This window comes from Anas platyrhynchos, chromosome 1 (genome assembly GCF_047663525.1).
Source record: "Anas platyrhynchos isolate ZD024472 breed Pekin duck chromosome 1, IASCAAS_PekinDuck_T2T, whole genome shotgun sequence".
NCBI lineage: Eukaryota > Metazoa > Chordata > Aves > Anseriformes > Anatidae > Anas > Anas platyrhynchos.
In genome coordinates, this window is record NC_092587.1 from 139,720,685 (window position 1) to 139,732,804 (window position 12,120).

A 12,120-nucleotide genomic window follows, 5' to 3' on the forward strand; every position below is an offset into this window, starting at 1 on the left:
AGAATGAAATCTCACATTTGCCATTTTGTTTTTAAAAGAATATACCACCTCTCACCTCATTCAGAATCGCCCATACTGCTGAATTTTGTATTACTGAAAGCCGGAATGATGAAACAGGGTTTAGGCTGGGGTCAACTGTTCCTTCAGCTATACCGTTTTCAAATTTCCCTGCAAAAGAAGTGAAAGCATATCCTCCATTAACTCCTCCTAACAAAGTACAGGATCTACGCCCAGAAAAACGCATCTACATGGGATACCATTCACGCCTAATGTACTCCCATTTAAAGAATCCTCAATTATATTAGGATGGATAAGAATCCAATTTAAAAGCCTAGTTAGAATTTAGACTTAAATCATGCATATACCAACTGCAACTCATTACGATAAAAAAAAGCTTGCTTTCATTGTAACAGGGATGCCCAACCTATGTCCAACAAGCTAAATACAACTCATGAGTAAAATTTCTCCTCCTTGGCAACAGGTATCCTGCCACTTGCCCCAGCAGCTGCTTGCCTATGGAAACGCCAATCTCATCCCACGATGAGACAGCTGATCGTCTGCTTGGAGGGTTGGTTCAAGCCCAGACCCTGACGGCACACACTCGAGCACAACAGCTCACAGAGAGGCACTTGTGCAGTCACAGGACATAAGAGGTGATCTTAAGCAACCTGGAGATGCCTCAGCAATAACTTAAGTGGATCTGCTCTGGCAGAGAAGTTGGGTGTAGCTGCAATCCAAATAAGAGTGGTGCTAGAGCATCAGTCTCAAAGAAGAAATATTGGAAGCAATAGTAAGGAAATCCTACACAAGGTCACACACCCAAAATGAAGGATGAAAAAACTCAGTTTTAGGTTTGTCTTGTTTTTAATCAAAGTGTCTCAATGTGTGCAAAAGTAACAAAATACGTCCTTCTACATGTGTAACAGAAAAGCATTGCTGTCTGTGTCATACCTATCCTGAAGTAACCATCCTCCAGGCGTTTGTCTTTGGTTTCTTTGCTCAATACCAATTCTTCATTCTATAACAACAAAGCACAGACAAGATCATTTATTTTGACATACAACTTTGCCAGTGAAAGTCAAGTGTGTATCCAGCATCCACCTTTTCTGAATAATTATGAACAAGCCTAGAATAGTTATTTATAGCCTCAGACAAACCAACAAAGAAATGAAAAAGCAGCAGTGCTCCAGAACTGAACTGTATTTGGCTTCAAGGTAGAAAAAGGAAGCAGTTCAGGTGCCCCACTTACCTGATATGCTAATTGCCACGTGAACAGAATACACAGCAGATACTGGCACACAGAGCAGAAGAACAGCAAAGGCAAAACCTTGCCTTCTTTTCCTGTGTCTGAGCCAGATTTCTCTCATGACAAATGAAACTTGCAGCTCACGTTTTGATATAAAAATTTGGGCAAAATGAAAAGCCCTCAGAACAGCAAGGGAAGCATTCCAATTATCACCACCTTACTAAAAAGAGTGGATATCAATGAGCTTCTTTAATAAGAACAGAAAAATGAAATTGTAGACCAGAGCTTCAAAAACAGCCTGGGAATTGCAACCAGAATCACATGACCCAGTACTAAAAGACCCCTGTAAAAATTTCCTAGGAATCAATTAAAAATTCTTGACAGGCCCAGGAGATTAAATCCCTCAGCTTTTTGTTGTTTCCTGCTTTGAAGGGATGGTGCTGAAAAGCGGTTTGGTTTGGTTTTGCTCTGGTGGATTTTTATTTATTTACTGAGTGTGTTGCTTGACTTCCTTGACAAATCCAGTCTAGGAACACTTTTCTTTTTAAGGATTCTTCCAGCCCCCAACCCGATTTCTGGTTATGGGGGATCAGAGTAGAAGTACATGAATGGGCTTCTGGCTCCACTCAAGTCCATGTTAGAAAAATCCTTCTCTCAAAACAGCACTTATCATTCTGCAGTTGCTGTCTCTGTACTGGTGACACCAATGGCTTAGGAATTGGCCAGGTACAGAATTTCTTGTTCACCTTTCCCAACATTGCATCAATAGCAAGGGAAATTTGGGAGCATTATGTGCTTAGATGTGCTTAGTGGATGTCCCCATTTGAGGGGCATCCAAAAGCCAGACATAACCATTCTGTGATATCTTGGGGCCAGATGAGGGAAGGGCTGCTGCTGGTTTTATGGCTTAATATATTTCCCTGAGGAAAGGTCTATCAGTTATCAGGAAAAATCAGTTTTCAGGGGAAAGGAACAGATTTAGAATCCAGACACTGAATTACCTATCAGGTATTGAGGTCTTGAGAAGCAAAATTGTTTAAATTATATAGTACAACATGATAGCACAGGTGTCATATCATGTAACTACAATCAAACTTCTACTGGGAGATGGAGCTGGTCAGAAATCTGTATTTTTATTTTTTTTCCTCGCTTCCAGGACAGTGGACTACAAGAACAGTGAAATGAATCCCTCCATGATCATTTGTGTTTGGTTGGTTGGTTTTTGTATAGCACTTAAAGCACAAATCTTAAGATACCCACATGAGGTGTATGGGAGAAGACAAATACTTTGCTGTTTTAAGACTAAATAAAATAAACCTATTTGAAGTAATATCTTAATCTTCACACATAGTTTTTGTGATGTAAATGATCAGGTACTATATTCAGTAGAAGAAAAAGAACCTGTATCATCTGCTTTCAAGCAAGAATACACTTTAGACAGTAGTGCCCTCCTAAAATAAAATTCAGACTTAGTCTGAGAATCCAGATACTGAAGTACCTATAAGGTATTTGTGGTATGGTTTAGATGCATGTCAATTCCAGAACCAAGAGTTTTGTTTGTTTGTTTTGTTTTTAATAAGTCAAAAAGGAGATTGAAATAGCTTTCCCATTTTCCAAAATACATTGGAGATGGCAGGCTGGTTGGTTATTTTTTGTTTTAAATAGTAACAGTGAATTGGAAGAAAATGAGTTTGTTCACCTCCAAATTACCAACAGCACATACAGCAGGCTGTACTTTAAATGAACATCTGAATAGTTCCATTAGCCTTCTGTGAACAGATCCAATTTAAAAAAAAAAAAGTATGAGAGCATCAAAAGCCTACAGTTATAAAAGAAGCATTCATGCCTTCCTTACCCAGCTAAAAATAAAAATAATAAAGAAAAATCAATACAATTAGGAGATTTTGCTTTTATCCTATAATAGAGAAGAGACAAATCAATACATTCATACCTGAAAAGGCAGAACTTCCACTGTTGTGTTTAGAAGTATATCTCCTGGGTGCTCTGGATTGCCACTGTGAAACAAGTACCTGCAAATGGAAAAGGAGAAATAGCCTGCATACATCAGTCAGACTTAGCTGTGCGTGTTAATAATTTAACCTTATATGTTAATAATCACTTTGTATGTTTTACAGTAATGTTGCTTTTATACTGGACCTTCATCAGCTGACGATAAGAAGTAGCAGATGCTTCCCACCACGGGTCACCCCCACCTTGTGCCAGCAGAATGAACTCTGCAGATCCATTCACAGCTAGGTCAGGGAACGTATCTGCAGCAACTCCTTTGCCAGGCTAGTTTTCCCCAAGAGCAGTTCACTGCTCTGGTTCGCTGCACACTCTCATTAATGGTTGTGCCAGGAATGCCCAGCCCATACACACAGCCTAACGTTATCTGAATATAAAATTATTTTCCAAAGACACATTATTATTTTTACAAAATCATTTTTACATGTATAAGCAAGGAAGGATTATTATTATTTTAAACCTGTGCAAAGTTACCCTCATTCGGATGTGCATTTAATGAACTTTTTTTTATTGTTTAATGGAGCAGAGTATGTCAAGAACTGTATCAAAACCATCCCTACACATATCACCTGGTGAAGTGCAAGTCTTAGAAATCTAACTACCCCCTCTCCAACAGTTTTTGCAGTACTATGCACCTGTAGATAATCAGTTACAAAAGACAGGGTTTAATTTACATTTCTTTATATATAGCACAAACTTGATAGTATTTTTGATGTCAAATCCACACACTATGCAAATAAGTAACAATCTTTTTTTACCACTAGGTGGTATCAATGCTTGAAAAATTATTCCTTGACATTTTTTGCTAGTAGACCGCAGAGGAGCTTATTCAGATTACTATCTGAAAACTACTTACATATTACACCTACTCAAATGCCACTTTTAACAAACCTATTTTCCTTTTAATGCATTTAAATGAATATGTAACAATCCATCAACACATTTCAAATCTTCCTTCAGATGGAAACTGGAGAAATAAACAGTAAGCACTATCTTCTACATTAAATCCATCACCAGCCAGGGACAAAATTAGTTCAGAAATTATCACTTGATTAAAATTACAAACATTAGCTCAATTTGCAATTTATTAAGATATAATTGGAGATGTAAATTCCAGTTTATCTAGTATGTCTGAAACCAGGTAAGTACTTGTCATTAATCCGTTCTTCATAGCTACAAGTCAGAAAGTAGAAGAAAACAGAGCTCTCTGACCCTGAATTAGAAGGGTCTGTGATCCTAAAATGACAGGAAATAATTTAAAAATACACAGACACTCGGAGGCATGTAGCATGTCTTCTATAAGGGCTCAGAAGAGGAGTAAAAATCACACACTCAGATCTAAGAAAGCTCCATTGATATCTATTTCTAAATTCTTCTCACTAAAACACTGAAAATCCGAAGATTTATATTTTTAAATTCCAGAGTTTGAACGCTTGCATCTGAAAGGCAAACATCAAACTCTCTTACCAAACCCCAGGGGCAGTACTCTTCTGTAGCGCTTTCTATTTCACAAATCTCATTTCTGAGAAGACACACCTAAAAAGCCACAAAAATTAAAAATAACCCTCCTCTGCGACCCTGCTCTCTCAACAGAAGATAATGCTTCGGGGGTGCTGTGGGGGCAGGTGGTAGTTTGAGTTGGTTTTGGTTTAAGAACAGCACAGCCAGCTGTTTAAAGGGGGAGGAGATTCTCCCCCTGCACTCCCCGCAGATACTGTGCCATTAGGGCACCGAGCTCAAAAACTGGCACAAAGCTAAAACAATTTATGGAAGTAATAAAAACGGATTTGCAGATTTCCATGTAGTCAAAACCACTTTTCCAGTATGTTTGCCATATGCACATACACTTATAACATATGCATATGTTCCACATCTTACTTAAGATTATGTTTAGAACAGAAGGGGCATTTTTAAATCTGAGCCTTGCCTGAACATTTGTCAGATAACACCTACTTAGACAGAAGTTACCCAGAAATTAAAAATAGAAGTATGAATGCACATACACAGCTCATGTCTATAGTCAATCTTTTGCTCAGAAATAAAATTTATGAATTAGAAAATTTGCTTAGGAATAACATTTCATTTACAAATGAGTTGCTGTTCTACAGGTTCTGCAAGAAGCATCAGTTAGCTGTTATTTTATAAAACTTGCCTCCCCGACACACTGCAAAATCATAAAGATTTCAGGCTAATATTTTTTTTTTTTTCCTGGAGACTGAAAGACAGAAACTGAAAGCCACAGAAGTAGTTGTGCTTTTGGCTAAGTTATTCCGACATCTGTCCTGGGATTTGCAGGTGACAGCCTGTGTAAATACTAAAAACGTGTTTTTTGTTGTTGTTGTTGTTGTTGTTGTTGTTTTTTAATCTGCTGGTTACCTGACATTTTTCCTGGGATTGACTCAAAGACATTTTTTGTCTACCTGCTGTTTAAACCTAATGCCTTCTGAACTGTTCTTTCCAATTAAAATTCTGAAAGCCACTGACCTCTAAATATAATAATCCCAAATAAATACATATTAACATAATTAATAATAATAATAATAATAAGCCTTATAAAACATTACTTCACAGCTTGTTTTAATTACAAGACAAAGAGATGAGCAAATTTGGACATTCTTGATGGAAGTCATCAGCAAAAAGTAACTCTAATTCACAACTGCTAAGTGAAATACCTGAACTTCAGAGGACGTTTCTCCATTTTCAGTCTCTCTTTAAAGAGGCAAGGGTCAAATATAGTGACTAGCTACTGTACATATTCAAAAATAGCCACAACTTCCTATCTGCCAGAAGTTCCTAGATGTATGAACCAGCTCACGTACATTTTGTTCTTGACCTCAGTGTAATAAGAGGGTAAAAGAGGATGCTAAACATTAACATCTCATGTGGCACATAAAAACCTACACAATAAAATTTAAAGAGCAACAAAGATTAAAGAACAAACACACAAAAGGGAGCCAAATTGCAAATAAGATCTCAGTTTCAATATTGAGTGATTTGAATATGAAAGCTGCGGGTATGACTTCTGCCTTGGAACTGGACTCACCTCTACAGTAAAGCCAGCCACAGGAAAAAAACAAAAATAAAAATGAAAATAAAACCACTCAGCTAAACCAGTGTTCATATACATCCTAACACAGAGGAATGGAAGGACAGAAGCACGATCACCATGAATACACTGACAAAAGATGTCATCAGCTTGCCAATGCCGTTAACTTTAGTTACATTTAGTATTCTCTAAATAGCTAAACTTTTCCATCTTTCAGTACTAGTTCATCACTTGCACTTTTGACACAAAAACAAACAAAAAAACACAACAAAACCACAACAAGAACAAAGCAAGTACACATCTTTACCCTCCTCTTACTTTGCTAATGGAGGGGTTGTATCTTTCTTCTTTGCCCCCACATCAAAGCATATTTAGACTCAGAAAAACATTATTCTCTCGGTTACCTGATATGTTTCCTTTTAGGCATTAACAAGGGTGTCTTACTGCCTTTTATGTCTTATTCAGAAGAAAAAAATACTAATTGTGTTAATTTTTTTTTTAAACAAAAGCACAATTCTATGCATCTTCTGCTTTGTTGAGCCATTAGAAACAGAGCAGAGAAGAGGACACACAAGAAAACTTACCAGTAAACAGCAGCTTTATAAAAGGAAATAATACACCCAAGAAAAGCATAAAATTCACATCCACTACCAATACATTTTTGTTTGGAAAGAAACAAAAGTCTTATCTCACTTGATATTATACAAAAATATTCTAAGAATCTATTTATGAACACAGGCCTTTGTCCGCCATAAATATCAGGAATCAAATCTTTTTCTCTGCATGTCCTCCTTACGTATCTTTTTAGCAGTTTTATGTATGTTAGTATATCTCTTTTCAGAAAAAGGAAGAGATAGGAAGGCAGGGAGGAAATGTTTCCTTCCACTTGTGCACTATCTGCTATCAACAAGCAGGACAACAGTTTTAAATTCCGCACAGTGTGAATTTCTATAAAAGCGACATTCAGTCAGCATATTTTTGGCTCTCTACAAAGGCTGTCACCCCTGCAAGAGTCATTATCCACCAATTCTATCCAGGATTTTTGTTCTCTGGATGCAAATGTGGGAAAAGAAATTTAATCTAACCCCACTCTGTCATTTTCCCAGAACTCTCATCAGGAAATGTTAACTTACTGTCACTGGAAATAGGTATTAACCATGCACTATTTTTTATGTTTTTCTTGTATGTGTTATAAAAGAAAGACGAATCACTTATTTTCCTTCACTTGGGTTCAATTTCTTTTCCTACCCTTTATGCTTCTCACCAATTCCTTTGCAAAAATTGCTTATAATTGGGAAAAAAAAAAAAAAGCTTAATTCTGCAAGCCTATATATACACACACACACACACACACACAAGTACTCACAAGAGGCAAGAAAACCAAGGAGAGGTTTTCATCTTGTTACAGCTTCTGATTCAAAACCACTGCGGGGGGAGGCGGTGGGGAAGGAACATTTACCCCATTAACTTTTATGCACAATGCTTGGTAGGATTTCATTTTCTCTGCCCAAAATAGCCAGCCTCACTGTCAATATATATTATGGACATATATATTATGTCCCAGTGAGGACTATGAGAATGGCTTTCTACACCTCCACTGTGCTCTCTGAAGTACGTACAGGTCAACTGTAATAGAAAAGGATTTGGCATTAAATTCATTTTCACTATTTCTAATGCTGGGTTTCGGTGAGTACTGGCTTTTGGCTTGTTTTGCTACTAAAGGGAGAAGATCTCTCATGAAATCTTCACTCTTTTCTTTAAGAAATTTAGCTGTTTATCAATCTGATCGACATTAGTTAAACGGCCCTTATGCTATACATCAATGTTAATTCTGCTAAACTTTTAAACCAATGAAACGCAGACAGTTTCAGATTATATATTTGTTTTATATAGGTCATATACATATATTCTACAGATGAATATGTAAAGCTGCAATATATCTTTTATAATATATCTATAATAAATAAAACAAAAAAAAATCTTTCCACATTTCACTGTAGATGTATGTGTTTGTATTTATTTAAGTTTATATATACACATATGCACCTGGAATATTATTTCTCTGGAAAGCACATGGGAGCTCCCTTCAGTTTTCTTAAACATCAGCATTTACTGTCAGCTGAGATGCCCTTGGGTATGGGCATCCTCACAGGCTGGCAGATGCACCTGTGACATGTCAGAGGCTCAAGCCCTTCTGAAAATCAGGTGAAGCATTTTAGGGTATCTCAAGTGGCATTTGACACCTAACATTTAGGCAACTGCATTAAACCTCTAAGATTTCTGAGTAAGAACAGTAAAACCCAGGAATGCTGCCAAAGACACCAATGTGGAATATTAGTGCCATTAAGGAGAAAGCAGCATGTCCTTGGCTCAGAGAGCTCCCTTCTTCTGTCTCTGATCCGTACTATTTTTCTTTTCCTACAAAGTTCTTGCCTCATCGTGGTGGGCAGAGTTCCCATGCCCAGAGCAAACAGCATCAGTGGCTGGGAGCCTGCCTGCCAAATCCCTGCTGTCAGGGTATCCATGGGAGGATGTTCTGCTCATTAGTACAGAAGCTTATGCAAACACAGAAATCAAGTCCTCAATTCCTCTCTTTTTTTTTTTTTTTTTTAATATATGCTAAAAACATTAGCCCACCTGAAATACACTAACATACAAAAACTCTAATAAATTTAAGAGACTTAAAAGTATTTTCTATCATCTGATACCACCTTAAAGCCTAATAAGATGAAGGTGATGTTAGACTTTAACAACCTATATCATAATTACACATTTAAAATCAGAACAAAGATTATTTCTAAATCATACACATTGTGGCTGTGTGTGGCTGCATGTATTTGTGTGCTACTGCAGCTAAATTTGCACAAGAAAAGTAGAACATGCTGCATTGTGCAAGGAGAGTTTCTATACTGGACAGTGCTTATGAACAGAGAACAGCTTACGCATTAGTCAAGTTACTGCCGTGTTACTCCAAACCCCAATGATTTCATAATTCCCTAGGTTTTACGTGGTTGTTACTGCAAAAGGAAACAATGAGAAGGCTTCATTGCACTGCCAGTTTTGGAAAGCTGTTATAGAAAACCTTTTTTTTCCTTTGTAATACACTTGATTTTGTGGATCTCTTCCAAAAAGAGGACATGCATCCCACAGCATAGATAATTAACTATACTTTAGATACATGTACAGCCAGGTGATATCATGCACTTTTATCATCTTTATTCTATTTAAACAAACAAACAAAATCTCACTGCTAGAGAACATGCTTTACAAGCTGTGCTGCTTTTTCTCTACAAGTTAGTGGCAGTAATAGCAGGCAAGCAACCATCACCTTTTATGCAAGTAATTTTCAGCACTGTCACAACAATTTAAAAGCAGATAAATTAACTTGTATGTTATCAGGAGCCAGAAAAGATATTCTTCACACAATACAATGATTTTCTAGTTTAAATAGTCAAATATATATTTCTCACATGAGTGGGAATTATACATTGCAAGAAGCCACCATAGGACATATGTGCAAGGTTAACATCACACGTTCCCTGCGATTCTTGGGTCAACAGCACAGAAAATTAGATAATTAGCCTCAAATACTGCACATCAAGTATCTACGCCAACATCAGAAAGCAAAGAAGTACATGTAATCTACAAACTGATTTGTCAAAAGTGTTAAGATTTCAGTTTAAAGCTGAAATTCCAGACAGCAAGTTGGACCTCATAAAATCACTTTATTAATAACCAACAGCACATTAGGACCAACAACTCGTTAAAAGCAAGGACACAACTACTGGGCAACTACAGAGTTAAAAGCAGTGTTAGGGGGTATAAAAATAAATAAATAAATCACCACCTCCCTGCTTTTCCTTCCCCTCCAAAAACACTCAAACCCACAAAAATTCTACTAACCCTCATGAAGATATTCAAACACTGCCAAGCAGTCACATACAAATAAGAATGAGCCTCATATTCCAAAAATCATGAAGCAAATTAACATAAATTGGTGAGGTTGTGTGTGTTGTTTTTTCTCTCTGAAACCCTTTATTTTTGTAAATATCCATTCTAAATTGCTATTGCAGAAAAGCTGACAATAATCAAAATGGCCATAGGTTATGCACTTCCAAGGACTTCCTCGGTGTTAATAAGTGTTTTCAAAAAACACGCGCATTATCCAACTTACGTCAGTCAAACCTATAGGGAGAGCTCAAACTTAGGCAACATTTCAATTTTCACTTTTGACTATTTCAATTTACACATCCCTGTTCTACAGGTGTGGCTTAAAATAATCAACACCCATTTGACTTCAACATTCAGCAAGGATATGTCAAGTAGGTCTTGCATGAAATAGCCACAAATGTTATTTTCTGCTCCGCTACACGAGTTCAGATCTCACTTTAGATTATTAAGAGATCCTTGCCACTGTTATCCCTGACAATATTCTCAGGTCTCAGAAATTAAATATTTAAAGACTTGATGAAAGCTAATTACTGTACTGCTACACTCAACAGAAACATTACATTCAGTTCAGCAAAGCGGTTGGCACGGAAAAACGAGCTATAGGAACAAGTTGGTGTTCTGTCACACCGTAACAGACCTGCCATTCATTCTGTCAGTTGTGGTAAATATTTCCATTAGAAAGCTTGTTTATGGAGAATTTATTACTGGAACTATTAAGCAGCTGCACCTCCAACTGACTTGGCAGACAACATTTGGTGTCAATTCAAGGAGCTTTTCTATTGCTTTAAAAACAACAACATAAAACAAACAGCACCTGTTATGTAGGTTCATGAACACAAGAGGGCTTTTCTGCTTTTACTTGCCACAATCAGGTTCATCTCCCCACAGGGCAACTTTTCCTGATGCTGTTTTGGTTTAAGGGAGCAGGCAGCTCAGCACCACCCACCATTCACTCACTCACCCCCAGTGGGATGGGGGAGCAACTCAGAAAAGCTCATGAGAGAAAGACAGTTTAATAGGACAGAAAAGGAAGGGAAAATAGAGTAATTAAAACAACAACTACATATACAAAGGCAAAATGCTGTATTTTTGAGGATCCTGTGGCAACAGAAACACAAATCACAATAAATATTGAAATGGCCTATAGTGATAGTTTAAACAATACTAAACCTAAGTTTTTAAGTCTAAATATGTAACATCATTCTAATTAGTGGATTTTCTTTGAGAAAGCAATAGGATCCAAGATGCTCTCTTTTTTCTAAAATTGGAATGACTTTCTTCAATAAGTAGAAATACCAAAAAAGATAGTATAATCCTTTATTGATGAGACTGTTCTTAACACATCAGATAGACACAACTACCTTAGCCCTAGCTACAATTTTTCAAAGCGTAATAATGAACACCGCCTTCCCACATTTTCAAAGAATCACAGAATTTCTAGGTTTGAAGAGACCTCCAAGATCAGCGAGTCCAACCTCTGACCTAACACTAACCAGTCCCCACTAAACCGTATCACTGAGCTCTACATCTAAACGTCTTTTAAAGACACCCAGGGATGGAGACTCAACCACTTCCCTGGGCAGCCCGTTCCAATGTCTAACAACCCTTTTGGTAAAAAAGTTCTTCCTAACATCTAACCTAAAACTCCCCTGGCGCAACTTAAGCCCATTCCCCCTCATCCTGTCACCAGGCACATGGTAGAACAGGCCAACCCCCACCTGGCTACAGCCTCCCTTAAGGTATCTGTAGAGAGCAATAAGGACGCCCCTGAGCCTCCTCTTCTTCAGGCTGAACAAGCCCAGCTCCCTCAGCCGCTCCTCGTAGGACTTGGTCTCCAGGCCCCTCACCAGCT

At 37.5% G+C, this 12,120-nt stretch overlaps 1 protein-coding gene across 2 annotated transcripts in view; it reads right to left on the reverse strand.

The window, feature by feature from the left end:
• MGAT4A (alpha-1,3-mannosyl-glycoprotein 4-beta-N-acetylglucosaminyltransferase A) overlaps positions 1–12,120 on the reverse strand; it is a 73,566-nt gene that overhangs the window by 5,869 nt on the left and 55,577 nt on the right. For both annotated transcript variants that reach the window (XM_027446443.3, XM_038173197.2), the window contains exons 13-15: positions 3,198–3,276; positions 952–1,018; positions 56–168 (exon numbers count right to left, since the gene is read on the reverse strand). In XM_027446443.3, the coding sequence (XP_027302244.1) occupies positions 56–168; positions 952–1,018; positions 3,198–3,276 (259 nt within the window). The remainder of the gene's footprint in view (positions 1–55; positions 169–951; positions 1,019–3,197; positions 3,277–12,120) is intronic.